Source organism: Canis lupus, chromosome 21 (genome assembly GCF_003254725.2).
Source record: "Canis lupus dingo isolate Sandy chromosome 21, ASM325472v2, whole genome shotgun sequence".
NCBI classification, from domain to species: domain Eukaryota; kingdom Metazoa; phylum Chordata; class Mammalia; order Carnivora; family Canidae; genus Canis; species Canis lupus.
Genome location: NC_064263.1, coordinates 39,947,714 through 39,974,603, shown reverse-complemented (window position 1 = coordinate 39,974,603; position 26,890 = coordinate 39,947,714). Strand labels below are relative to the sequence as shown.

The 26,890-nt window shown below is 49.4% G+C and overlaps 1 protein-coding gene across 21 annotated transcripts in view; it reads left to right on the top strand.

The window, feature by feature from the left end:
* PLEKHA7 (pleckstrin homology domain containing A7) overlaps positions 1–26,622 on the top strand; it is a 219,632-nt gene extending 193,010 nt beyond the window's left edge. For 9 of the 21 annotated variants that reach the window (XM_025459626.2, XM_025459624.2, XM_025459622.2 and 6 more), the window contains 15 exons: positions 117–185; positions 384–464; positions 1,325–1,474; positions 2,094–2,195; positions 8,206–8,314; positions 8,469–8,695; positions 11,935–12,123; positions 12,219–12,336; positions 14,370–14,473; positions 15,176–15,376; positions 18,219–18,377; positions 20,588–20,721; positions 21,450–21,592; positions 23,109–23,219; positions 25,156–26,622. In XM_025459626.2, the coding sequence (XP_025315411.1) occupies positions 117–185; positions 384–464; positions 1,325–1,474; positions 2,094–2,195; positions 8,206–8,314; positions 8,469–8,695; positions 11,935–12,123; positions 12,219–12,336; positions 14,370–14,473; positions 15,176–15,376; positions 18,219–18,377; positions 20,588–20,721; positions 21,450–21,592; positions 23,109–23,209 (1,887 nt within the window). In that variant the 3' untranslated portion in view covers positions 23,210–23,219; positions 25,156–26,622. Of the gene's footprint in view, positions 1–116; positions 186–383; positions 465–1,324; positions 1,475–2,093; positions 2,196–8,205; positions 8,315–8,468; positions 8,696–11,934; positions 12,124–12,218; positions 12,337–14,369; positions 14,474–15,175; positions 16,817–18,218; positions 18,378–20,587; positions 20,722–21,449; positions 21,593–23,108; positions 23,220–25,155 lie in introns of those variants that run through there. The other 12 variants (XM_025459628.2, XM_049099105.1, XM_025459621.2 and 9 more) reach the window with 9 other exon arrangements.
* The last annotated feature ends 268 nt before the right edge of the window (positions 26,623–26,890 follow it).

Here is a 26,890-nt window from a genome sequence, read left to right as displayed (position 1 = left end):
GCCATGACCCTACCCACCAAGACCTTCACACTCTTCCATTGTGGGGCTAACTCTCCTTCTCAAGATCTAATCCTTGAACCTCATGGTTAATCTCATTTAAATTGTTCGCCTCCCAGATGACGGGCCGGGACCTTGTCAAGGATCGAAGTCTGAAACCAGTGAAGATTGCGGAGAGTGACATTGACGTGAGTGAGCAGGGCAACAGGCTGACCACCCCCCCTGCCCCGCCCCACCACCCCCGGCTGCCTGCCTCCCCCTAGATTGGAGGCCGGCAGCTTCAAGCAGGGCTCCATGGTTCTGTAGCCAAGACTTTCTGATCACCCTTCAAGATCATGCCCTTTTCTCATCACCCCAGGCTCTTTCCAACCTGTTCTTGCTCACAGGTCAAACTGAGCATCTTCTGTGAACAAGACCGGATCCTCCAGGACTTGGAAGACAAGATCCGAGCCCTCAAGGAGAACAAAGTATGCACCGGTTTTGCATAATCTTGGGCTGGGTGTAGGGGGGTTTTGTCATGCTGTCTTTCCTCAAATATAGATTGAATTCTCATGTCACAGGTATTCATTTATCCAGAACAGGTGTTAGTTTATTCAGAACAATGTGTTCGCTTCCAGGGGCATTTGTATCTAAACCTGGAGGAAATCTTATGGGGAGACTTCGGCTCTGCTTATTCCAAGTGCCACCTACCCCTCCTCCACCTGAATTGTGCTCTGGCTTATCTCTCCTCGGGACCCCCGTGAAGTCAGCCAGGGAGAGGAGGGCTCTGCTGGCTGAAACATGGTGACCCCAAGCCCCTGAACTGCATGGAGGAGGGCTGCCTTGGAGAACGTAGCCATGTTGCTAACAGGACAGAGGCTGTCATTTCCTAAAGCTCATTTCCTCCCAGGATCTGGGCTATGGAGGAAGCAAGCCTGGATGGGAGGGGAGGAATAGGCCAGGAGCTGCCAATGTTTGGTTTCTTAGATCCTTAGTGTGATTTTTTTTTTTTTCCTTTTTGAACTTCAGTAAATCACTATATTTGTGATGGTAAAGATTCATAACATGCCCTTTTCACCAAGAAAACTTAAGAGAATTTTCCATCTACTCTTTGATGTATCCTCATAGTTTATCCCATAAAGAGTGGATGACCTTATGCCCACTTCACAAATGAAGAAACTGAGGCACAGAGCTGTTAGGTGTCTTGTCCCAGGAGGCCACTCGGTGGGCAGTGGGCCCTTCAGCCTCAGTTAGAGCCAGCAGGTTTGTTTGTATCTTGGCATGGGATGGGGAGGCCTCTGGGGACTGTCCTGCTATCCTCTTGTTCTTTGACCCTTGCTCCGTGTAGGACCAGCTGGAGTCTGTGCTGGAGGTATTGCACAGACAGATGGAGCAGTACCGAGACCAGCCCCAGCACCTGGAGAAGATTGCTCACCAGCAGAGGTTGCTGCAGGAGGACCTTGTCCACATCCGGGCAGAGATCTCCAGAGAGTCCACTGTGTGTAGAGGGTGTGGAGGGTGGAAGACACTCCCCTCCCCTCCCCACTCCCCCAAGATGGGCTGGGCAGGGGGCTGCTTCTCCTGTTTCACAAGCTGCAGTTGAGTTGGTGACCAGGGACGTGAGTCTTGGAGCAGCAGAACTTCTCTAGGCTGCCTCCTGAGAGTAGTTCACCTTGTTTGAGGGTGACACGTCTGTCTCTGCTGGTACCTCAGGATGCTTTCCATCAGTGACTCCTGTATGGCTACAGGGGCACCCAAGGGACTAGATTTCTCAGAACAGGCTCTTCTCCTGATCTGTGTGCAGTTAATTCCCAGATGTCAGAATTTCTACTTTTTAAATTTATCCATCTGATGTGGTGCAGGCCCTTTCTTCCAGGGCTGGGAACCAAAGCATCTCCAACGGTGGGAGAGGGGACAGACAGTTCAGGTGGCCAGGGTCAGAGCAGGAATGAGAAGACAAGCCCTGTCTCTCTCCTGCCACGCCTGGCTGAGACCTGCTGGGCTCCCCTTTCCTCCTGCCCTGGCTGGGTTAGCAATGGTCAGGCATAGAGGTGCTCAAGGGGCTATCTGGGGGACAGGGGATAACTAAGACTCAGGAGCATTCCCTTGGCCAACAGGAGATGGAAAATGCCTGGAACGAATACCTGAAGCTGGAGAGTGATGTGGAGCAGCTGAAGCAGACTCTGCAGGAGCAACATAGAAGAGCCTTTTTTTTCCAGGTGACCCATGGACTCTTCATCCCTTCTGATCTCTGTTCCTTCTGAGAGCCTTCACCTGTGGGGCTGTGAGCCCTGTGAAGTGGCCTTTTTTTCTTCCACTGGGATTCAGCCTGCTTGCCCCTCAAGCTCTCCCTCAGGGATCCCTTCCCCCTGCCAGGCTGTGATGAGAAAACTCACCTTAGCACCCCCTACCTCTCTCCTCTGGAAGACAAGTTCTTGGTGTTTTTGTGACTGTTTTACTATGAATCATTTGGGGCAAACAGCCCTGAGAGGAAAGAAGTACCAACCTGAGAACCTTACAGAGACTTGAGAATGAGCTATGTTTCTGTAATTCTCCACCCCATCTTGGCACTACTCACTTAGCAGCAGGAAGCCCTGCCTCCATCCTGCCTGCCTGCCTTTGGTTCCTGAAGTTAGATGTTATTAGTCCTTCACGGAGGAGGTAGTGTGAATCTAGGTGCATTTCAATACCTCTGGGCTCTGGGCAGTCAGTGCATTTCTTTCTTTCTTTCTTTCTTTTTTTTTTTTTAATTTTTTTTTTTGGCCACTGCCCAGTGATGGCTTTTGTTCTCCCCAGTTGGGTCTTCCAATTGTCCAGTGTTTCCCCATTTTGGTGCCTGATTAGGTTTCTGCCCCACCCTCAAATTTTTTAAACATGGAAAATAACCTTTTTATGAACCCAGCTTCAGCGCTACCATAGCTCCTCTGTCAGAGTCCTGACATGAATTCGATTTATGTGAAATCAGTAAGCATTAATTGAGAGACTTCTTGTACATGAGGCATCATGCTAGGCTAATTTTGGTACTGAGCTTGCTAATCTATGAACTAGTTCTAGCCAAGGCTCTTCCTTCAAGTGATTTCATGAATATAATGATCTGAATGTCAGCCTGCCCAGAGAGCAAAGGAATTCAGGGGAGGGATTAGGTATTTGGCCTGGGAAAAAAGCCTGCTGTCTCACCATTGGGAGCTGATTCCCAGAAAGCCTGGTCCAAAGCCATGTGGAAAAGACTCTTGCTTGCCTGTGGCTCAGGGCTGACCTGCTGGTTCCCCCAGAAGTTGTCTGTCTCCTGCTGCTATTGTCTTTTTTTTTTCCCCCTATAATTTCCATGTATCCAAGCTAACATTTTCTTATTTTTGTTTTTTGGTACCCTAGCACTTGGCATAGTGCCTTGAAAATATCAGGTGAATTTTGTTGACAGTGTCCTCCTTCAAATGATTATTTCTAGTTACTAGTTTCTTAAACTGTTCTATCCCATTATTACTCATCTTCTTGGATCTTCTTTAATTAATTTTAGCAGTGATTTTTTTCTTTTTTTTAAGCTTTTTATTCATTGTTTTTCTATAACTATAAAAATAACACATGAATGCATCTCTCTGAAAAGGCCAAACAGTAAGAAGGAAAAGCAAAAAATGAAATAAAAACTCCTCTGCCTCTCTTCCTTCTCTGCCCCAGTCCTGTCACCTGCCCCATATGTAATCAGTGTGTGGTTTTGCCTTCCACACCGTTTTTGTGTGTTTTTAATCATATACCCATCCATAGAATCATATAATTTATTTGGGGGCAGGAGTTGGGTTTACTTAAAGAGGAATCATACTTACACATTGGTAACTTGCTTTTTTGTGACAACTTTATGTTGCGGAAATCTTTCTGGGAAAGATCTCTCCAAGTTTATGTTGCCTGATACAGTGGCTATTTAAATAAATGTAAATATAAATTAATTGAAATTAACTAAAATTAAAAATATATTCCTCAGTCACACCAGGATCATTTCAATTGCTCAGTAGCCACGTGTGGCTGCTGATTGGACAGTACAGATTATAGAAGATTTCCATCATCTCAGAAAGCTGTGTAAAGTAAAAGAAATTAGTTCTTAGCTGCTGAATAGTATTTCATGCACAGTATTTCATAGTACTTTAGCCAGTCTTTTCTGATGGGCATTTAAGTTATTTGCAGTGTTTTGCTTTTATAAATGGTACCACAATAAGCATTTATGTAACTGCCTTTTCAAGCTCGTTTATAAGCACTTGGCTAAGATAGACTCCTAGGGTGGACTTGCTAGACTGAAATGAGTGTACATCTTAAATGTTGCTGGAGGCTGCCCAGTCACTCTCGAAAAGGCTGCACACGTTTGCCCTCCCACCCTCAGTGAATGAGGGTGTTGAACTTGTTTATCCACATCCTCTTCAGTATTTGATATTATCAGTCTTTTTGGTTTTTGCCAGTCTGCTGGCTGAAAAAGGGCATCTTGTTTCACTTTGCATTTATTTAATTACAAGTAGGTTAAACATCTTTTTATATGATCATTGCCATTGTGTTTCTATTATGCCTTATTTCATGATGATTTAACATACAGCAGTCCCAGAATCCCTTTTTCTGCTCCAGAAAACAAATGGGTACAATGTACAAGTCTCATCAAAGACTCCCTGAAGAACTTAACCATGTAAGTTATGAGGAGCAAGGCTAGTTTGAAGCCTAGCCCCTGCAACGTGATTTCCACCTCGCCTGGTGCGAGCATGGCGTTGCTCATGCTTTCCCTGACTCCCTGATCTGGAAAGTGCACCTGGCCCTTCTTTGAATAGGCTTTGTGCTAACTTCTTTAGTGTAATTCTAGGCCAGGCAAGCTGTTGGAGTCCTGAATAAATCATTAACAGTGGAGATATGCGTGCAGCCCCATATATAAATTCTCAGGAACAGGTCTTGGAAACATGCCTCCCTTTAGCCAGGTCTGGCTGTGAGAAAATTCACAGGCTTTTCTTTATAAAGATCCTTATGACTACCTGCACAGGGAAGCGAAAGGATAAAAGGACATTGAGGTAACTGTGGGAGGCAGTGACAGATGAGGCTGCCTGTATGTGGCCCTGCTGTATGTGGTGCCTGACATTAAGTTTAGGCGTTTGCTGAATGCAGTACATAGGAGCCTCTCTGCCCAGCATGGTGTGAGGATCCAGGGATAAAACACCACCCCCTGCTCCCCAAAAGCTTCCTTCACCTTGTCATTAAGTTCTGAAATTCCATTGTCCTTGGAGAACCTTAGATGTTCACTGGCTTTTGCTTGTCCTTGCTCTTCTCTTCTCTTACATGTGGGCGTGACAGAAAGGCAAAATGGGGGCAGGACAATGAACTGACAGGTAACAGTATGCCAAGTAGACTGCTGGAAGAGAGGGGAGAAAGTTGATTTTAATCCAATGCTCCTACTTTACCTGTTCCCAGCACTCTGCTCAGGGGCCTCCACTCCTGAGATAATCCTGTTAGCTCGCATGCTCTCTCTCTCTCCTCTCTCTCTCTCTCTCTCTCTCACTCACTCCCTCTCTCTCTCCCTGGGTTCAGTACCATGTCTGTTTTGGAACACTCGTGCTTTGGTGTGAAGCTGAGCATCAAGCCTGTTCCTTGGGTATTGGCTCTGAGGATGTGTTTTGCTGTTGGAAGGGTGGAAAGAGTATGAGAATGTGAGCTCCCTTAGGAGGGAGGCTTCGGACATCTGTTATCACAGCTGTTGGACAGCATTTGATCAGGGAATTTTATGTTATTGGTCCTTTTTGCACTCACCATACATGTACTGAGAACCTGCTGGGTACCCAGGCCTGTGGCGATATACCGAGGGTATATAGTCTACTTGCAGGATCAGGCAAGTCCATAAGTATCACACATACAAGAATTCTTCTACTTGAGAGTACTTGGGTGCCTTGAGAGGAGATAGGGTGTGAAGCCTTTGTGTTTAAGTCCATTGGGAGTGATCAAGGCTGAGTTCTCTCATGACAATTTAAAAAATAAAAGAATATTTGATGTTTAAACAACTCTATTAAAAGGTGCCCATAGGTTAATATCCAAAATAGGACTTATACAAGTCAACACCAAAACAAAACAAAACAAACCTCCCCCCCCGCCCAGGGAACAAAAGACATTTAAAAATGGGCAGAGGATCTTAATAGATATTTTTCCAAAGAAGATATACAGATGGCAACAGACACATGAAAAGATGGTCAACATCACTAACCGTCAGGGCAATGCAAATTAAAACCACAATGAGATCACCTCATACCTGTCAGAATGGCTAAAATAAAAAAGACAAGAAATAAATGTTAATGAGGATGTGGAGAAAAAGGAACCCTCATGTACTATGGGTGAGAATGTAAATTGATGCAGCCACTCTGGAAAACAGCATGGAGGTTCCTCAAAAAATTAGTAATACCATATGACTATTCCAACAATTTCTGTACTGCGTATTTAGGCAAAGGAAATAAAAACACTAATTTGGAAAGATATATGCACCCTATGTTTATTGCAACATTATTTATAATAGCCAAGATATGGAAGCAACCTAAACGTCCATGGATAGACAACTTTCTCAAGAAGGTGTGTTATACACCACAATGGAATGTTACACAGTTCTAAAAAACATCAGCTCATGCCATTTGCAACAACATGGATGGATCTAGAGGATATTATGGTAAGTGAAATAAGTCAGACTAAGAAAGACAAATAACACATGATTGCAGTCATGTGGAATCTAAAAAACAAAAGACTAAAAAAAAAGCAGAATCAGACCCATAACACAGAGAACAAACTGATAATTGCCAGAGGGAAGGGGGTTGGGGGCGATGCACAAACAGGTGAAGGAGAGGGGGAGGTACAGGCTTCCAGTTATGGAATGAATGAATTGTGGGAATAAAAGGCACAGCATAAGGAATATAGTCAATAATATTGTAAATGCGTCGTATCGTGACAGATGGTAGCTACCTTGTGGTGAGCATGGTGTAAGGTTTAGAGAAGTTGAATCAATATGTTGTACACCTGAAACTAATGGAACATTGTGTGTCAACTATACACAGTAAAATGCCCACAGTCCCTTAATCATGATAAAACCTGCTCACCTCTTTCTAGGACCTCTCCCCATCTGATTTCGTTTGTGACTTGTCGGAGTGTGCATATGCTCATGTAGGCTGGCTCTTTTCCCATTGTACTTTTTTTTTAAAAAAAATAACAGTTTTATCACATAATTCAGATACCATAAAATTCACCTTTTTAAGGTTTACAATTCAGTGGTTTTTAGAATAGAGTTGTGCAGCTATCACCGCAATCAATTTTATAACATTTCATCCTGAAAAGAAAACCCTCTGTCTATTAACAGTCACTTCCCATCCACATCCCCAGCTCCCCAGCCCTGCTCCAGCCAACTGCTATTCTGCTTTGTGTCTCTATGGATTTACCTATTCTGGACATTTTGTATAAGTGAAATCATATAAAATGTGGCCTTTGTGTAGCTTTTTTCATGTGGCATAAACATTTTCAAGGTAGATCTGCATTGTAACACATATCAATACTTTATTTCTTTTTATTGCCAAACGTTCACTGCCCATTATGCTCTCAAATGAACCTCAAGTCCCAGGATTCAGCTTTGTCTTTTAAAAGATGTTCTTTATATTCTGGAGATAGTGTAACCTCTAGTCTTTGCCTTCTTTTCCCTTTTGCCCTGATTGTCTAAAAAAGTATTTTTAAAAAAATTATGATAAAATATGCATAACGTAAAGTTTATGACCTTAGCCATTTTTAGCTTATAGTTGAGTAAAGTACATTCACATTGTGCAGCCAATGTGCAGAACTCTCTTCATCTTGCAAAACTGTGACTCTACCCATTAAACAACAGTCCTCATTCCCCTCTCCATCCTGGCCTCTGGTAACTACTCCTCTGTCTCTGACTTTGATTGCTCTAGATACTTTATAAGTAGAAGCATATAGCATTTAAGGCAGTCTATTTTTAAATTAGGGGGAGCTAGCCAAGGCGACTTGGAAAACTCCTCTGAATTTTTCCCCTTGGATCTTGAGGATCTTCTATATGTGTGCTTCCCTATGAAGCTCCAAGGCAGGCTTGGCTCTAGGCCTGGTGGGGTTTCCAATGGGGTTGCTGCCCCCTAGGGTGAGGAGCTATGTCTGAAATGACAGCATAAGTCCTAATGAGAAACTTCTGGTAGGTGCTAAGAAGTGAATGAACCACCATCTTATCTTTCTCAGGAGAAATCGCAGATACAGAAGGATCTCTGGAGGATTGAAGATGTCATTGCAGGCCTGAGTGCAAATAAAGAGAACTTTAGAATCCTGGTAGAATCAGTCAAAAATCCAGGTGAGTGGGCCACCTTCCTGGGGGCAGGGAGTTGGAGGTCAGCACCCATATATATGGGCTGGCCCTTGGGGAGGTCAGGTCTTTATGGCGTAAGTCCTCCAGGGAAGAGAGTCTTTGTTCCATCCCATCCTTTGTTTCTGTCCATGACCCTTAGAGAGAAAAACGGTGCCTTTGTTTCCTCACCCGCCTGTGCCTTCACTCTCGACTCCTGAGAGCAAGCCACCCCCACAGCCCAGCCCTCCCACCAGTCCTGTGCGGACCCCTCTGGAGGTTCGACTCTTCCCCCAGCTGCAAACCTATGTGCCGTACCGACCTCATCCACCCCAGCTGAGGAAAGTGACATCCCCTCTTCAGTCACCAACCAAGACGAAGCCCAAAGTCGTAAGTATAGATGACCAGGAGCTCAGTGCTGTTGTCTTCTCTCTGGGAGATGATTGTCTCTCTGTGTCCGCAGGTCAGCTTCTTTTGGAAGAGAAGCTTTTGGAGAAACCCGGGGAGACAGAACCAGCCAGAGTCCTGAGCTATGAAATGTTAAGGAGTGGTAGAGCCAACTGTTGTACTTTAGACTCCCAGAACTGGAAGAGCCCCTGGAGAGGGTCTAGCCCAGTCTTCCCATTTTGCAGTTGGAAAAACTGAGGCCCAGCAGGAAGAAGTTACTGTGCTAAGTAGGATGGAATTTGTGATCTGCATCATGCAGAGACAGGTGGCTGCCCCATGCAGGACTCAAACCTGCAAACCTGCAGTTACACAAGCCTGTGGGTGATGGAGTCCTCTCAGCAAAAGAGTATCTTTGTCTTCACCGGCAGTTGAGCACTCTGCTGGGTTATAGGATACAGTTGATCTTCACAATGACCTCATGGAGTTTAGACAGGAAGGTCTGTATCCCATCCCACACCTAAGAGAACTGAGGCTCAAAGGTGTTCACATTTGCTTAAGGTCTCCATATTAGTAGGTCCAATCCACACGTCCTGTTCTTTGTGTCATCCACCATCTAATTGGATGTTTTGCCCAGCTCCTCAGATCGAGTCTGTGGCCCATATGCTTGCCTGAGCCAGCACCTTGGCTTGCCTATCAGAAAGAAGGGCCAAGCTTTTGACAGAGTCTGGGAGCACAGGAAACTTTAAAGAGATAGAAAATGTGGACAGGTACTGTGATGGCTCACATCTCCAGCACCAGGCCAGCCTTGGCTGTAGAATACGAGGGATCTGGTCCAAGTGACAAGGAAGCCATAGTGGAGGGGACCTTGGAACGAGGACCTTCAGGTTTTGCCAGCAGAGGCTTAGAGGAGCTTTGTCTGGGGACAGGGTATGCCTAGGACGTCTGACAAGGTTGGTATCCAGTGCTGGCCAAAACACACAAGTTCCCATACCCTGGATCTTGCTGACCACCTGCTTCCAGCCATAGCCCAGGGCCCATAGCTGGAAGACAGGTGCTGGGACTGAGTCGTCATGAATTTCTTCACATTGAGGTCTCCTTCCCAATTTTATATCTAAGAGGCAGTGGGGTACCAGCCACCAAACAGGAGGTGGGAAATACAGCAGGAATGGCTAGGGCACACAGCCTCTGACTTAAGGCAGGATGCCTGCTAGCAGGGATGAGGAGCAGAGGGAAAAGATGGTAGCTTAGGAGCTGGATGGCCTGGATTCCAGTTCTTGTCTCACTGGATCCTTGGTCAAGTCTCATCCCTTCTCTGGGCTTCCTCAGTTTTCCCTCGTGCACAACAAGCAGCTTAGAATAGATGGTCACAGAGGCTCTTCACAGTTGAGTCCTCTGTGGCCCACAGGCAGGGCTTTTCAACTTGGCTGAGCATCAGAGTCACCGGGTGGGGGGCATCTTCTTTCCCTTTGTTCACCAGGTTTACCATTTGTTATTATTGTTTGTTTTATATTTGTACTTGTGACATAGTGATATCCTGAGATTGATATTAAACATGAATATATAATTTAACAAATAATAAAGAGACCACCCATTTATACCAACACCTAAACCAAGAAACAACTTTGTCAGCAACTAGACACCTCAGGCCCATGAGTCCTTTTCTGCCTGAAGTAACCATTATCACTATCTTGACTTTTTGGATAATTTCTTTGCCTTTTTTTTTTTTTTTTAAATTTTGCTTACCTATGTCTAAACACTTGAGTTGTTGTGCCTGTATGTGGTACTGTATTCTTTTGTATCTTGCATCTTGTCTTCAACGTTATATATGTGAGACTTGTCCACTTTGTTGCATGTAGCTATAGTTCTTTCATTTTTATTTGGCTTATTCTCTTGAATTTAATGTTACTTTTTAAAAAAGGTTTTTATTTATGTATTTGAGAGAGAGAAACAGTGCCAGTGAGAGAGAGGACAAGTGTGTGTGTGGGGGGGAGGGTAAAGGGAGAAGCGGACTCCCTGCCAGGACTCTGGGATCATGACTGAGCCAAAGGCAGATGCTTAACAGACTGAGCCACCCAGACACCCCTGTCACTTTTCTATTAGATAATATTCTCAAAGGGTACAAAATAAAAAGATACAGAAAAGTATATAATAAAATGTCTCTTCCCACCCTCCATCTCCAGACATTCTATTCCCTTTAGTCAAAGGCAGTTTTGTGTTTGCGTCAATGTTTTGTGTTTATCTTTCTGGGGAGCTTTTTAGAAATTGGTGATTCCAAGACCTTGTCAGAGTTGGAAACCGCTGATGCTCAGAGAGCCTGTGGGTATCTGGGACAGGAGGCTTAGCTTTCAAACAGTAGTGAATTGTGTCATTTTGCTAGAATGCTGATAAACCTCCATAGAGCAAGCTTCAGCATCCTTTCCTGACCTCTCCAAAATTCTGAAAAACAAAGAGAAACTAAGGAAGGAGGGAGGGTGATTAGGAAGGGGTGCCAATGGTCCCTGGTTCCAGGAGTGGGTGTTCACGGCAGTCAGGGGCCAGGCTGTCGGTCTGTGCAGAAACCACAGCCCTCAGAGAGCATTTATTAGGGGGCGAGGAGTCAGTTTCAAGGAAAATAGTTACATTCATCACCACCCAGGGAGTGGGCTGCCAGGAAGGCAGTGAGTCACCCGCACTGACTGCTTATCCAGTCCCTGAGTCAGGAAGGAGGAAATATTTTGTAACCACGCACATTTCTGAGAGAAAGGGCAGGGGATGTAGACTGTCCTTGCTCAGATCCCAACCTGTTGAAGGATCCAGAGACCATACAGGGACAGTGAACCAGCTCGGTCTGAGAACTTTGGAGTGGGGTAGATGTTTGTCCTCCAGGTGGTGTGGAGGGCTAGGGGTGCTGCTGTCATAGAGATAGGACTAAGTAGACTTACCGGCCCGCTCCCCCCATGGGACACTTCAAGGAGTGGAGTACAACCTTGGACACAGGAGAGCGGAGTTCTGGGTTTTGTATAGGTAATGCAAAACGGAAAGTGAGTGAATTGAAGAGAAGAATAGGATTAGAGCAGAGGCATCCCCCTTCCTCACAGCTCATCCAGGGGAAATGCTGGCATCGCTGGGCTGAAGTGGTCGTGCTCTGCAGGCCCGAGGTGGCCTACTATGGCCTTTTGGGTCACCCCTGTGGTGGTGCCACTAGGCATCCTCCCTCTAGCTGCCTCTCGCTGGGCACTGATTCTAGTTCTTTTTCTGAGCAGGAAGATGAGGCACCTCCCAGGCCCCCACTCCCGGAGCTCTACAGTCCAGAGGACCAGCCCCCGGCAGTACCACCTCTCCCGAAGGAGGCCACCATCATCCGGCACACCTCAGTGAGAGGTCTTAAACGGCAGTCGGACGAGAGGAAGCGAGACCGGGAGCAGGGGCAGTGTGTGAATGGGGACTCACGGGTGAGCGGAGAGCGAGCCCGGGTGGCCCCGCTGCGCAAGGGAGGGAAGGTGGCGGGACACTGGGCAGGTACGACAGCCTCAGACTCTGCCCGCAGGTGGAGCTTCGGTCATACGTTAGTGAGCCCGAGCTGGCGACTTTCAGTGGGGACATGGCCCAGCCCTCCCTGGGACTAGTGGGCCCCGACAGCAGGTACCAGACACTGCCAGGCAGAGGTAAGGCAAAGCTGTCCGCGGAGGCTTTCTGGGAACCCCTGCTCCTACCACACCACTGCTCCCCAGTCTCTGACCCGGTCCCTTGCACCCTTCCGCTTGGGGCTTTGGGCCTCAGTGTGGGCAGCAGCTGTCAGGGAGACTCTGGGCTGCAGGGAGGGCCCGTCCTTCCGTCCTCTGGCCTACATCCTGATTCTCTTCCTCTTTTATTACATCTGCCCCTGGAAATAATAATAATAGCAATTACTTCAAAGCCCATCGCTATGTTATGCTCTATATTCACCTAGCTAATCTCTATAATAATCCTGTGAAGGAAGTACTATTATTATTCCCATTTTAGAGATAAGAAAACTAAGACTCAGAGAAATTAACTAACTTGCCAAATGGCTAACAGGTGATGGAGTCAGAACACAACCCCAGTGTTCTGTCCCAGAACCACAGCACCCTGCAGGTTGGGCTGTTAGGTGACTGCCATCAATTTGGTGGTCTCTGGCTTTCCAGTAGGTTTGTGCTCTCCTGTGTCACTCTGAGACTCCAGGAGTCCTTTCTCCAGACACACCTTTCTCAGTTGGGGTTCCTCCTCACTGCCCTCCCCTATCCCTTCAAGATGGGGGTGAGAACAGACTTAGGCCCTTAGGCTCACCTATACCTCCTTTGTCCCCACAGCCAGACTATCTCCTCAGAAATCCCATTGCAAGGAGGTCTCCTGACCTTTTTGCATTTGGGTCTGCTGGAATCTCTGAGCAGGCTGACTATCTCCTTCATTTGTTCCTCACCTGATCCTCCTGTCTGCTCCCCAAAGTGGGTGGTCAAGTGCTCTGCTCATTGGTCAGGTGCAGAAGCAGGAGGAGCCACAGCTATAGTTCTGGCACCTGCAGGGTTATGGGACTCCAGCCCACCACACTGCCTAGGCATGCTATGGCCTGAGCTGGTCCCTGGAGGGTGCAGGCTCTGGATTTTGCTGAAGCACTGTGCACAGGGATGCTGTTCCCTTAATTCATTATGGCCTAGAGGTGTTTATTAACAGTGGTATTAGTGGCATTTGGAGCAGGACAGTTCTTTGTTTCTCAGGATTCTCTTTGCATTGCAGGGCAGTTATCATTCTTTTCCCTACACGCTAAATGGTAATGGTGTCCTCAGCCAGTGTGATGTCCATTTCTAGATGTCAGGGACTGCCCCTGATAAGAATTGGTGTTAGTGGAGAAAGCACAGGTGGTGGCACCAGCCAGCCAGGGTGAGATGATTTCTTTAAGCTATCTCACATCTAAGGACCCAGACATGGAATGTACATGGTCGACGATATTCCTACCATGTGACCTTGGGCAAGTTCCTTGACCTCTCTGAGCCTTAGACTATAATTCTCTACAATGGTTGGGTAATGAATGCTTACGTGGTAAGGCCAGTGGAACAAAATCTATATAAAACACCTAGCACAGTGCCTTCCCGTTAGATAGTTAAGTGATCAGTAAATACTTGGTGCTGCTGCTTTCCTTTCATTCATTTATTCATTCAGCCAGGCAGGCAGGCAGGCAGGCATCACTGAATTTGCAGGCTAGTTGGACAGGTACATTGGCACTGTGGTCAATGCAGTAACCAGTGCATATATTGAAGGATATGCAGGACAATAGATTCTGCTTGGGCATTTAAGAAGGCTTCACACAGGCAGGGCATCCAGGTTGGGTCCTGAAGGACGCATAGGAGTGCATCAGGATGAAAGGATGAAGGGCATTCCTTCCCCTCCATCCTTTCTAGCTGCCAAGCAGCCCAGGTCTTCTGCATATGAAGGAAGACTAGGGTGGTCTACACATCTTCAGAGATGCTATTTCCCATTGGGGACAGGGAGCACCCCTGGGCTGGCCCCTCATCCTCTACCTGGGGGCTTGCTCTTCCAGGCTCTGGGGAGGAAAAAGAATGGGTTATTGGCCAGGTCCTCACAGTCCCCTCTCAGGAGTGGGAGGTGATTCGGAGGGGGTGGTGGTGCTGGTAGCCTGTCCACCCCATCACAAATACACTTGCACTTCTCTTTCCTCACTAAGGGCTCTCGGGGTCCACGTCAAGGCTCCAGCAGTCGTCCACCATTGCTCCCTACGTCACACTCCGGAGGGGTCTAAATGCCGAGAGCAACAAGGTGACCTTCCCTGTGAGTGGCCTTGAGAAGTTCTCAAGGAGTGCTCTGCTCCCTCACCCACAGAGGGAAGGGCTCAGAGGTGGATGATGACTAGCAATCCTGTGAGCCCCAGGGATGGCCTCTGAGGTGACTTCAGCCTCTCCTGAGTGCAGGGTCCCTGTCACCATGTACTCAGTGGATACCTTTCCCATGGCCCACCTAAAAGGGGCCAAGATATATTATGTTCTGTATTCAGAGGGCCTCTCTGCAGCTGTTAGCACAGACACCAAAGGGGTAGGACCCAGGACACTCATATCCTGAAAAGCTGCAAAACCAGTAACTTTTAAACTTTATAAGCAAATGTCATTTGGGGTAACACTGACCTTTTACAGGCATCATACAGCTCTCCCCATTTCTTCAGGCTCACATGAGGGTATCCAGAAAGTCTGCACCCTGAGTTTTGGCTGCATCACATGCTGCATGTGTGCCCAGCTGGACAGTCCTGGGCCTCAGTATCTGCATCTGCAGAATGGGATGCTCTCCCGAGAGCCTGTGAGGGTCAAGGGTGTTGTGTTCATGAGTGTGTTTAGAGGAGCTAGAGTGAGTGAGTGAGTGAGTGTGTGTGTGTATGTGAGAGAGTGAGAGGGAGAGAGTGGGAAGATGGGAATGGAGCTGCAGGGTGGCTGCCCTGTGTCCTAGCCCAGCTGCCTTGTCTCTCACTCTCCTGCTCCTCAGAGACCCAAGAGTGCCTTGGAGCGCCTGTACTCAGGGGACCACCAGCGGGGCAAGATGAGTGCGGAGGAGCAGCTGGAGCGCATGAAGCGACACCAGAAGGCCCTGGTCCGGGAGCGCAAGAGGACGCTGAGCCAAGGAGAGAGGACGGGTCTGCCCTCGTCCCGCTACCTCAGCCAGCCTCTCCCTGGAGATCTCGGCTCAGTATGTTAGGAGGGTCCAGGCAGGTGGGGCTGGGACGGGGAGCAGAGCTTCCCTGAGTTCCCCAAACACAAGGACATCACACCCCCGAGAGAGTAGGCCTTCGACCAGGAAGGTTCAGAGAACACCCCACAGGCTGTTTTTGTCCACAACCCAGGCCACATGTGTGACCTGGTCAGAGGGTGATCCGGAATTGGAGGAGTGAGGATGTCACGGCAGGAGCCTAGGAGCCAGAGAAAATGTCCCAAGTTTGTTCTCCAAGCTGAACTTGCGAGAGGACTTTGTAGCATTTGGAGTCTCAGCTGGATCAAGGACTTGGGAGTACAGAGTTCAGGAATGGAAGAGGAAGATGGTGATAAGATTGGATGAGGAGGAGCGAAAGCCAGCTAGCCTCCCAAACCTCTAAGCGATGCTCTGTGGAGCAACTGGGCACAGGGTCGTCCGTGCAGCCCTGAGGGCGGGCGGTCTCCCCCAGCTTGTGGTGCCGGCAGGCCTCATGGTGCCCCTGGAGAGCGGGGGGGATCTGTGCTGCCCCCCAGCGTGCTTCCAGGCACTGCACCCTGCCCACAGTCCCCTCCTGTCCCTTTTGGAAACATTCCATTTGACTTCTCCCTGTTGTTTGAAATCACTGTTTCCCTAGCCCTCTAGCCAGACTGCTCTTTCCCTAATTCATTGCACAAGCTCTTTTGCTTTTAGTGTTACCGCTCATTGCCTCTCTAATCCTGCCTGATTGTGTTTACGGAAGCTTCTAATTTGCATTGAACATTCTTTAACTGGCCTGTGCTCTTTATTACCAGGCTTGTAATAGCAGCTCTTGTCTCCATAGCCTAGCCAGCACTCCCATGTGTGACTCACCTTTCTGCTGCCCCCTTTATGCAGGCCTACTGACTCATAATTCACTTAACCCAAAAGCCTCCCCACAAGGCTGAGCCAACCTGCTGCCTGAGGGCCGTGATCATGGGCAGAGGTCTGGGCATTATGAATTGATCAAAGTCCATGCCTTACACCCGGATGGTAGACACAGACTTCAGAGATCGCACGTTTAAATAAATCCTACCAAGTCTAAAGTGGTTCAGTTTTGATTCCTCCAGTCCTAGCACACAATTTCTTATGGAAAACTTTTTGTGTTTCTAGTATTTAATAATTTGAACGGATGCCAAGATATATTATGTTCTGTATTCAGAGGGCCTCTCTGCAGCTGTTAGCACAGACACCAAAGGGGTAAGACCCAGGACACTCATATCCTGAAAAGCTGCAAAACTGGTAACTTTTAAACTTTATAAGCAAATGTCATTTGGGGTAACACTGACCTTTTACAACCTGATGTCTCAAATGTAGAAAGATTATCTAAAATCGTAACTTGAGTATCTTGTAATTTTTCTCTTAAAAAAGACTTGTGTAAGTCTCTGCATCAACGCCAATAAACGTGTTGCTTAATGACAATGGATTGGCGTGGTTCTTCCCCAGGATACATCCCAGAGTCTAGTGAACTTTTCCTGTTTGTGCAAACAATCAGGCTGGGTTTAAATGAGGATTTGTCTCTACTTGGGGCACTTGTGAGCGTGTAAGAAAATGTGCATTTTCTTTGTGAATCATTAAATTAATTTTTCATCTTTGAAACTTCAAATGCCTAATCCTTTCATACTATAATTGGAAATCACCACCTAAGAGCAATTACATTGGCTTGGAGTCAGTATGGAGAGCTTGTGCATGAATGGGTGAAATGTGCTGATACAGCTATGGGTTTGGGGCTTTGGGGGGGGACTTAAGGGAGTATCAAAGACAATCATGACCACTGAGGGCTCCGTGAAATGTATGGGGTGGGATGGAGGAGGTCTGCTGGGATGGAGACGCATCTGCTTGGTTTCTGCTCAAGAAAAGAGAAGCTTTGAGCCTGTTTCCTTCTCTCAACACCCTGCTCAGTTTCAAAAGCCTGTGAGGACATAGGCCATAGAGATTTGAAAGGCGACTGTGGAGTTGCAGAGTTGTGTTTGGATCTTACAATGGCCAGTTTAGTTTTTCCCTCTGTGAAGAGATGCTTGTTTCATAGCTGGTACTAAGGAATAGCCTGGGAAATATTGCATTTGATTTAGCATTTCAATTTTACATGGTTTCATTTTTTTTCTAACTTCAAGTATCTGCCCTCAAATAGATGCCTGGGTAAACAGCAGCTTAGCTACCTCCCTAGGCCCAACCTATTCCTGCCTAGACCTTCACTTCCCTCTATGGGTACAATATCCCCCACCCCTAAATGTATCCTCTTGGGAGTACCTAGTAGAGAGGGTCTTGGCTATTGGTATGTGCTTACCAGAGCCTCAAAGGGCTTATTTTTTTCTCACCATTTCTGAGCTGAGATGTATGGCTCCTGAACCCGGAAGGCTTCCACAAGCTATGAAGCAGCTTTTTCTGGATCTCTGTCCCAGGTTCTGTTTTGAGGTCACCCTCTTGGATTTGGAAACCTCCTGTATCTCTGGGGACCAACATGAGTCTAAAGTCATGGGTCTTAGAACTAGGCCCTAGAGGTACATGTGTGAATCCTCTGGGTGCCCAGATGAGAGAGAAATCAGCAGTCTGGCATCAGAACATGTAAAAGGGGCAGAGGCCTCATTCTCCATTTCTCTTACTTGGCCTTCCAGCACCCACAGGGACCGACCATGTCTCACCACTGCTGTCTTGTTTTAGAGGTGAGGTTGAGATGCTCATGGTCACACAGCTTTTCCCTCATGGGTCACAGGCCCCCTTCCCAAGGACCCCAGTGCCTGCAGGCCCCATCCCAAAGGGGACAAGCATGGTTTTCTGAGCAGTCAGGAAGCGACTACATTTAACCTTCTCGTTCTGTTGCCAGTGGAAGCGCGAGCAGGACTTTGACCTGCAGTTGCTGGAACGGGCGATGCAAGGGGAAAGAAAGGACAAGGAGGACAATGGCTGGTTGAAAGTGCAGGCCATGCCTGTCACTGAGTTGGACCTGGAACCTCAAGACTATGACTTGGACATCAGCAGAGAGGTGAGGGCAGGGGCTTCCTTCATGTCCCCCCGGGAGGAGCAGGCTTTATCCGGCTCAGGCTGGCGACCGACCTGACCGGCCCTCCCAGTGGCACTTGGGGGAGGGGGTGCTGTCCAGAATGGGGACAAGTCTCAGTTTCTGTGTGGCCAGGAGGATGGATGCATAGCAGCTCAAGGCAATAAAAGGAGCCAAGGCATTTTGATGCAGATTTAGATCTATTTCTCTCCATAATTGAGGGCAAGTCATTTAACTTCTCTGAGCCTCAATTTCCTCTACAGTAAAGTGGGTTGTGGTGAGGATTACGTGATTCAGCACGTTGCTTGCAGGATTAGCAGTGGTCAGAAAATCAGGAGCACAGGGCCTGGCACATAGTAGGCATGTGATGAGGTAGTTGTTATTGGCAAATGCTCCCCAGAAAACTAGGTGTTGGCCTTGCAACTGGCCAGTCAGGCCAACTTGGGCAATTAGACTTGGGCAAGGCTGGGAGAAGGCGAGCGGGTTTGAAAATCACAGGTGAAATTTCCAGCCCCTGCCGAGACCTGCGCAGTTCTGGTCTGAGTTCTTCTGGTGCCCTCTGGTGGCACCAATGCATCATGGCTGGCCAAGCCCAGGAAAGCGAGTAAACCCTGGGTCGTCTTTCATTCAGGAATATGTCTTACCCACAGGAAGAGCAAGAAATTAGAGGGTGACAGACTCAGGGTCTTCAGGACACGGGGAGGTCTCCTGAGGCCTATATTGTGCCGTTTGTAAGCTCTGTAGAACGGTCTATGGCTGTTTGGTTCACCGTGCACTTAGCACCTGGCACAGGGCCTGGCACATAGTAGGTGCTCTGTAAGTACTTCCGGAGTGACAACTCTGTTGGATGAAGCTCACAGTGGCGCATAGATACCCCACAAATATTTGTGTAGGACTTGTCGTGCTCTGAAACTACACGACAGGAAACGTTCATACCACTGGAAGGATGAGCAAATTCACACCTGGGGAGTTGCTGAGTTCTGGGGTCAGCTGGGCCTCCAGGGGTTAAGGAAGCCTGTCCTCACCCTCAGACCTTTTCCCTTTGGCACCTCTGAAACAGCTAAAGGTCTGCATTTTCTCAGATTCACACAAGAAGCTTCTACTTGCTGCCTTGGCAGTGGAAGTGTGCTTCATGGTGTCCTAATTGGCCTCCCAGCCAGGGGAAAAAGTCCTTTCTTATCTCTAACCTAAATCCCCTCTGCTACAATGCAATCTACTTCCTTCCTCTGGATCTGCCCTCATTGGACATAACAGACAAGAGCTTATTTCTTGCCATCTTTCACCAGAATAAAAGGTCTGCATGGGTTTAAATTCAAGTCCAGATTTGCCCTGGGATTGGATTTAGCTTGTTTTTAGAAGCTTCAACCAACCTCATTTTAACGTGCTTTTGCAGATCAAGGAGGAAGAAATTCCCTGGGGTGTGCAAAAGTTGCCTTTAGCATTCTTAGCCTGAGCCAGGTTTCAGCAGGCTGGAGTTACTGCTGGGCGCGTGTAGTAGGAGACTGGTGGGAGGGAGTTGGGGCATCTTCCTCTGCAGCCAGTAGATACTGCATGGCTGCTTCCTGTCTAGATCAGAAGAGCTTTTGTAGGGGACAGGATGCATTATCACTTCCTTTCATCCACCCACCCAGCCTCTATCCCTCTATCTAACCACCTGCACATTCAGCCACCCATCCAAGGAGTATTTGCTGAGTGTCAGGTCCCTGCAGCAGACAGTGGAGAGACAAAACAGGAGGGGATGCCAGGGACGGGGTGGGGAGGGGTGGGAAGACTTCTGAAGTGTGGTCCAGAGCGTCAGAAAGAGTAGTGTGAACGGAAGAGCATCCCATGCAGAGGAAAGAGCAGGGGCAGAGGCCACACGGTGGGTCAGTGGAGGTTGGCAGGGGTCAGCTCATATCGAAGGCGGCATTAAGGATTATCATTGTATCCTGAAGGCTTCCGGTCTCGCGGTCTTGCCTTTCCTCTTCCTTTCCACTGGCCTGTAGGAGGTTGTCTGGTGTGGTGGAAAGAACACGGGCTTCGGAGTCAGACCCAGGTCCAGATCCTGACTCCACAGTGGACTTGCTGTTGATCTTAGCAAGTTACTTAACTCTGTGGGCTCCGTTTGCTTCCTTGTGCTGGGGGACAGGGCGAGGAGCGAGTCCTAAACCCCATATCTGAGCCCCCTTGCTACCACCGCCCGGTCCTTTCCTCAGCTGTCCAAACCTGAGAAGGTCTCCATCCCTGAGCGTTACGTGGAGCTGGACCCTGAGGAACCGCCCAGCCTTGAGGAGCTGCAGGCGCGGTATCGCAAAGCCGAGAAGATCCGCAACATCCTTGCTCGTTCCAGGTCAGCTCTTACGGTGCTCGAGTCTTGACAGCCTGCTAGGCTGACCCCAGGGGTGTCTCAGCTGCCTGGGCCCTGGGCCAGGCTGACTAGGGTGCATGTTTGTCCGGGTCTCTGACTCAGGTAAGCCGTGTTTATATATATATATAAGGAGCAGGCTGGCTCTCAGAATGGCACCAGCACATCTGTGAGGAAGTTTGCTAGGTCATCTGCAAGTCCTAAAATATGCAATAGTGGGCCATCCTGGTCCTCTGCCCCCAGATCTGTGTCTTGTGATGCTGGCAGATGTAGGGAGTGGAGTCAAGTGTGACGATGAGGTGGACACAGTTGGAGATCAGCCCCAAGGCTGGTCCTCCCGGTGTCAGGGCACAGATCCCTAGATCAGAGCCAGGAGCTTAGCCTGGTCCCGGGGTGCCAGAGGCCTTGCCCACTTCCCTGGAGGCCAGGATGGGAGGCTTTCCTATCTCCTCAGCCCCTGGAGCTTCAGAAACATAAGCCCTGATATCTGAGGGCCTCTCTTTCAGAGTTAGGTTAGCTTTCTCATTTCAGGATTTAATAGGAACCCAGAGCTGGAACTCTTTTTTTTAAAGCCATGATGCCCCAGAGGAGGAACAAAGCTATGACTGGGTGTTCGAGAGAAAGTGCACTAGAGCAGCCCTCCTCTCCTGAGGCAGATGCGAGGGTGCTGGGGGGTGGAGAGGCCCATCGCCTGCTTTCTGGCCCTCCTGCAGCATGTGCAACCTGCAGCCGACCTCAGGCCAGGACCGGAACAGCGTGGCCGACCTGGACTCGCAGCTGCAGGAGCAGGAGCGCATCATCAACATCTCCTACGCTCTGGCCTCCGAGGCCTCCCAGCGCAGCAAGCAGGTGGCAGGTGAGGCCACGGATGCCAGCCTCCAAGTCTGGCTCCCACTCGCTGCTTGGGATCAGAGCCCAGCATGGCCTGTCAGGGAGTCTGCAGAAAACTAGGTGTCAGCCTTGGTAGTTTGAGGGCCAGCGGTTCGTTCTCCTGTCCCGTGAACACCACAGGGCTTGGGAGGTAAGATGGGGCAGGGCAGGTGGTGGGAGAACTGAAGCCCAGGAGCGTCTGAGGAAAGAGGTCCGGGAGAGGGTATTTCTAGCTCATTCTTAAATCTAGGAGTGGTGCTGCTGTTCAGCTTTCTCCAAGAACGTGGGTTAAGAACAGATTTTTCAGGCCTCTGAAAGAGGGGGCCCAGAGTAAGATTTCTGGCTTCACAAGAAAGGGGGCAGGAAAACACTGGTGTTTGGATTTCTTGCTGGGGCAAGGCAAGGGGGTTCCTCTAGCTCTCCCTGGAACTCCTGCTTTTGTTCCCAGATCAAAACCACTGTCCATTTTAGCAGAGTGGTCTGTCTCAGTAAACAGGTCTTGGGAAGTAGGACTTTGCTGGCCAGTGGGATGGGAAAGTGTATTTTGCGTGTGCGTGTGCGTGCGTGCGCGCGTGTGTGTGAAAGGCTTTCTCTCTCAGACAGGAAGGAGACTCGTGGCTCCCCCTCCCTCCACATCTCTGCTCCCTGTGCATGTACCCCCAGTCCCTCTAGTATTGTTTGTCCCCAGATGCAGAGGCCACTGTGTGTCTGGGTGGTGCCCTTGGCCAGGGGTGTTGTAGGCCTTCCAGAGAGGGAGTGATCACAGAGCCTGAAGTGGTGTCACAGCCCCCCAGCCCTCCAATCCTGGCCGGAGGGTCTAGAAGTGATGACCGGTGGGGCTTGCTGGGCCCTGAGGTGACTGGCCCTGGAAGTTTGGTCTGGGGAGCAGAGCTTTAACATCACCTCAAGGAGCCAGGGGAGTGACCTTAGGCAAGGGGAAGGCTGTTCGCTGTCCACCCCCACACCACCCCCGTGCTTTGATCCTGCACAGAAACCCTGAAATCCCTACTGTCTTCACTCCCTTGAAGACAAGCTACATGGGGTGAGAGGTGGTTCGGGCAGCTGGGGAGACAGTGGAAGACTCACCCTGGCCCCTCCTCCAAATGATCCTGGGCGGTTCCTGTGGCTCATCTTGATTCCTCTCCATGTTGAGGGGTCTAGCAGGGATACTCCGCCACCACCAAAAGGTGCCCTCCTGTCTGGCCTGTCCTTGCTCTACCCTCGTGGGCCTCAGCTCCCTTACTGCAGGCAGTTCGCAAGGCCTCCCTCACCTCCCCACGGAGTGTCCACCTTTGCCACAGCCTTTCCTTACTCTCGCTCCCTCCCTCCAGCTCAGAGGCATATCTGGGACCCGCAGGCCAGTCCCAACCGGGCCCCCACCAGGCCCCATGGGCATGCTGCCCAGGCCCACAGCACTCCAGCCCTGCCAGGTGGGGGCATCTGGTGCTGCAGGAGCAGATGAGGAGCCTAACGCCCCGCTTAATTCCTGTGTGCCCGTCTAGCGCAGCAGCTGGCCCTCCTCCCGCCTAAAGCCCCCCTGTCCTCCAGGACGGTGCCACCTTACCCCCCCTTAAGCAACGGACTCCACTACACCTTTGTCTAACACCTTCCAAGTAAGAGCCCTGCCTGGCCTGCCCTTCCCCTAGCACCGAGCATGCCTCCCCACCCCCTCTGCCGCGGAGATGATTGCAGTGCCGCCTGCTGAGCTTCCTTCCTTCACCCGCAAAGCAGCTGCTGGGGAGGCCGCCCTGGACTGGTGGGTGGGTAGGGATGGATGGTTGTTAGGAACCCCCTCTCAGTGGCTTTGCTACAGTAGGGGCTGGGTGAGCCAAGCCCCTGCCTCCCTGAAGTAGAAGATAGAACTATACCCCTTCTACCCAGCTCTCTTTCCTGCAGGGAGCCCTGTGCTCCAAGGGACCAGCGCTGGCAGCCTGGGGTTGGGGGGTTGGAAAGGAAAAGTTAGTGTCGGCTGGCCTCTCAGGCTGTGGCTAGAGAATTTGAAGAACTGGAAGACTAGAAAAATCCAGGAAACTGGGGCCCAGTGAGGAGTGGAAGCCCACAGCAGGCCAAGTGGAATTGGTGTCAGGGCAAGGACTAGGACTGCCCTTTACAGCACTTGAGCACCTCAGGAGGGGAGAGGAAGGGAAGCTTCAGGGGGAGGCCACCCAGGGCAATGTGAAGTTGGCCCTCAGCCATTCAGAATCTTCTGGCACCACCCCTTGTGGGGCCTCCCCATGAGAGCATTTAGTGATGAGAGCAGAGAGGGGTCAGGGCAGGAGCAGAAGAGGCAGAGCCCGGAGGCCTGGCATCCGGTCCAGTCTTGTGGTGAGTTCGTGGCCTGACAGTTGCCTCACCTGGACAAGGGAGGGTCAGACCAGAAGTCTCAGCAGTCCTCTCCCTGACATTCCATCTTGCTTTCATCTTGTAGGGTTTCCCTTTCTTTGCTTTGTACATACTTACGGTTAGCATCATTGAGTACCTGCCATGTGCCAGGCATTGTGCTAAGCATCTCCTTCAACCCACACAACCATCCTATGCAGATACTTAACCCACTTTATAAATGAGGAAATGAAGCTCAGAGACCTTGAGGGACTTGCCCAAGGAGTTGAAGCTGTAAGCATCAGACCAGGGTTTGAACCCCTACAGTGCAAGCTCAGAGACTTTGTTCTCTGTCACCACCATGGACTCATCTGGGCCACCCCCAGGAGCTCTAGGTGTCTGGAGAAGGGAGGGACAGAGTGTGTGTGCACTGGGGGTGGGATTCGTGATTTTTCATCAGGTGTCCCCCAACCTGGTGCCCTGCCCACCTGAGGGTGGACGGAAAGGATTGGCCTGCTTAGGCCGGGCTCTTGGAAAGTATGCCTTAGAGACCCCGTAACTGAAGAACCACAGAGAGATGCTCCAGCCGCGTCCTTCGTCAAGGCCACAGGGACGTGTTGGGGCCACAGTAGGGGTGTGGATTTCTCCCGGAGATCTGAGTGTGGTAACACCAGCCCAGGCCACAGAGACGCAGGCCAGAGGCCCCCCGGTCCTCCCAGCTTTGGACACCCCCATAGTTGCGAGATAGGCCTTGAATGCTTTTTTCCGGAGTGCATCCACATTTCCATTTGTCCTCTTGTTAGGGTAAATCTTCACTAGGAGGTGGGTGTGACCATTCTGTTTTTAAAAAATGAGACTCATGGAGGCTGAGAGCGTTACCGAGTCACTTAGTGAGTGAAGGGCAGGGCCAGAACTGGACCCCAGAGTCCTCTTTGCTCAGGCCGTTTGCCCTGTCAGGGCAGAGACCCAATCTAGGGGCCAGTGTCTATCTGGCAAAACTTTCTAGAAGTGGTGGGGGTGAAGAGAGGGTGGGGCCAAGTGCCCATGAGTCCTAGAAGCTGAGGGCCCCCAGCAGCGGCCGCATTGCCCCAGCCCCCTGCTCTGCTGCTCTGTCTTGTCAGCCTGCTGTCCCCTGTCCCCTATTGTGTGTGTACAGACATGCCCCCTGCCTGCTCCCCAGATGTGGTGTGAGATCCTGCACTTCTCACTGTGTCCTGTGCTTTTTGCCAGCCCAGGCAGTGACTGACCCGTGACCCAGCGTGCAGAGGAGAAGTCTGGAGCCAGGGGCCCAGTGGAACCACTTCCCTCCCAGAAGATTGATCTTCCTTCCCCTCAAGGAAATCCCTTCCAGCTCAGCAGGGGTTCTGGCTGGAGGAAGGAGCAGCCCAGCAACTGTGGGGTGTTCACCATAGGCCTAGGTCCTAACGCCCCCACCCTGACTTGTTTTAGTCCAGACTCCTTTTTACATATGACAAAGGCACTTTTGATACACACTGTAAAATACTGACGCTGTATTTTAGAATCAGAATATATTTTATAACGTTCACCTCAAGGGCTGATTGGCTGGAAAGGTGAGGATGCAGGATTTTGGAGCTGCACAATACAGATTCAGGTACTGTTTGGGTGGTAGGTGTGGGTGGGGGAGAAGGGCAGGGCGGGCGGAGGCCAGTCCAACATCCAGTGAACTCAGGTGAAGGTTGAACTTGATCTGTGCTTCCAGGGGAGCCCGGTGTTGGGTTCATTGGTGGGCTATCTGGGGAAAGAGGGGGTCCTTAGCTGTAGAGGTCAGCTGTCCCTGACCTGGCCAAATGACCAGCCTGGAGGGGGAAACTCCACCAGGGTGGCATGGGGAGCCCAGGTCTGTGCCTTGGCCCTTGGGTTTGGTTTAGGGGCAGTAGTGTGTTCAAGAGATTTGGCTCCCAAACTGTTCATGAGCTTCTCTCAACAAAAGGCTCTTCTCGAGAAAAACAGAACAGTTTGCTTTAATTAAACAAACAAACAAACAAAATATATGTATACATACACACTCTGAAACACAGAAAAGGTGAGAGGAAGCACCTTTTATTGTATCATAAGCAATAAACTTCACACTGGGTGGTGTCCACCTAAAACTCCCTGACTCCACACTAGGCTGTGATCGGGCTTTGCTGCCTGCCCTGGAGAACCTAGGTCAGCTTCCCCAGGACATGGTCTGGCGGCCGGAGGTCAGGCAGCGTGCCCCCAACATCCCTGATGGCCAGCAGCAGGCCTTTGACTCCACTTCCAGGCCCAGGTGAGGAGCGGACTGCCAAGCCAGGCGCAGTGTTTGTGGCCCTTTATTTAAGTCATGAGCTCACAATATTCTGCATACAGAAAATGATGTCTTAGGGGAAAGACACACACACACACACACACACACAAACAAACAAAAAACCTCCATTGGGTGGGGCCACACTTTAAATGAAAATTTGTCTTTGACTATGGTTGGAAAAAAAAAATCTTAACTATATTTAGAAACTGCTGTCTATTTTTAACTAACTCCATATGCTGCCAGTATCAACTTCATGACATTTGCCAAAATAAGATTTTATTTTTGCCTTTATAAGATTTTGTTGGAAAAATGAAATGAATATTTTGCAAGAAAAAGTTAATTTAAATAAAAGTGTAATGGTTTGCAAAAAAAAAAATTGTGATGTACAGATTAAAATATTAACCTGATATGCTTCCTGCTTCTTGCTGGCTGTATTCTCATGAGCGGCCTGTGTTGGTTTTTTTCCAATTCTTTGGAAAATCCCCAGTGTCAGCTCTCGGTCTTGCTTGTGTTCACCTATGAAAAGTTTCTCCTGCTGACAGTTCCTTGACACTTGATTGACTCTAGAGGTCCAGGGGAAGAAGGCTTTTGGGCCCTTGGCGGGGCTTCAGCGGCTGCTCGCGGTGGCCCCCCACCCACCCCAGCCCGGCTGAGCGGCTGCCAGGCTGCGGACTC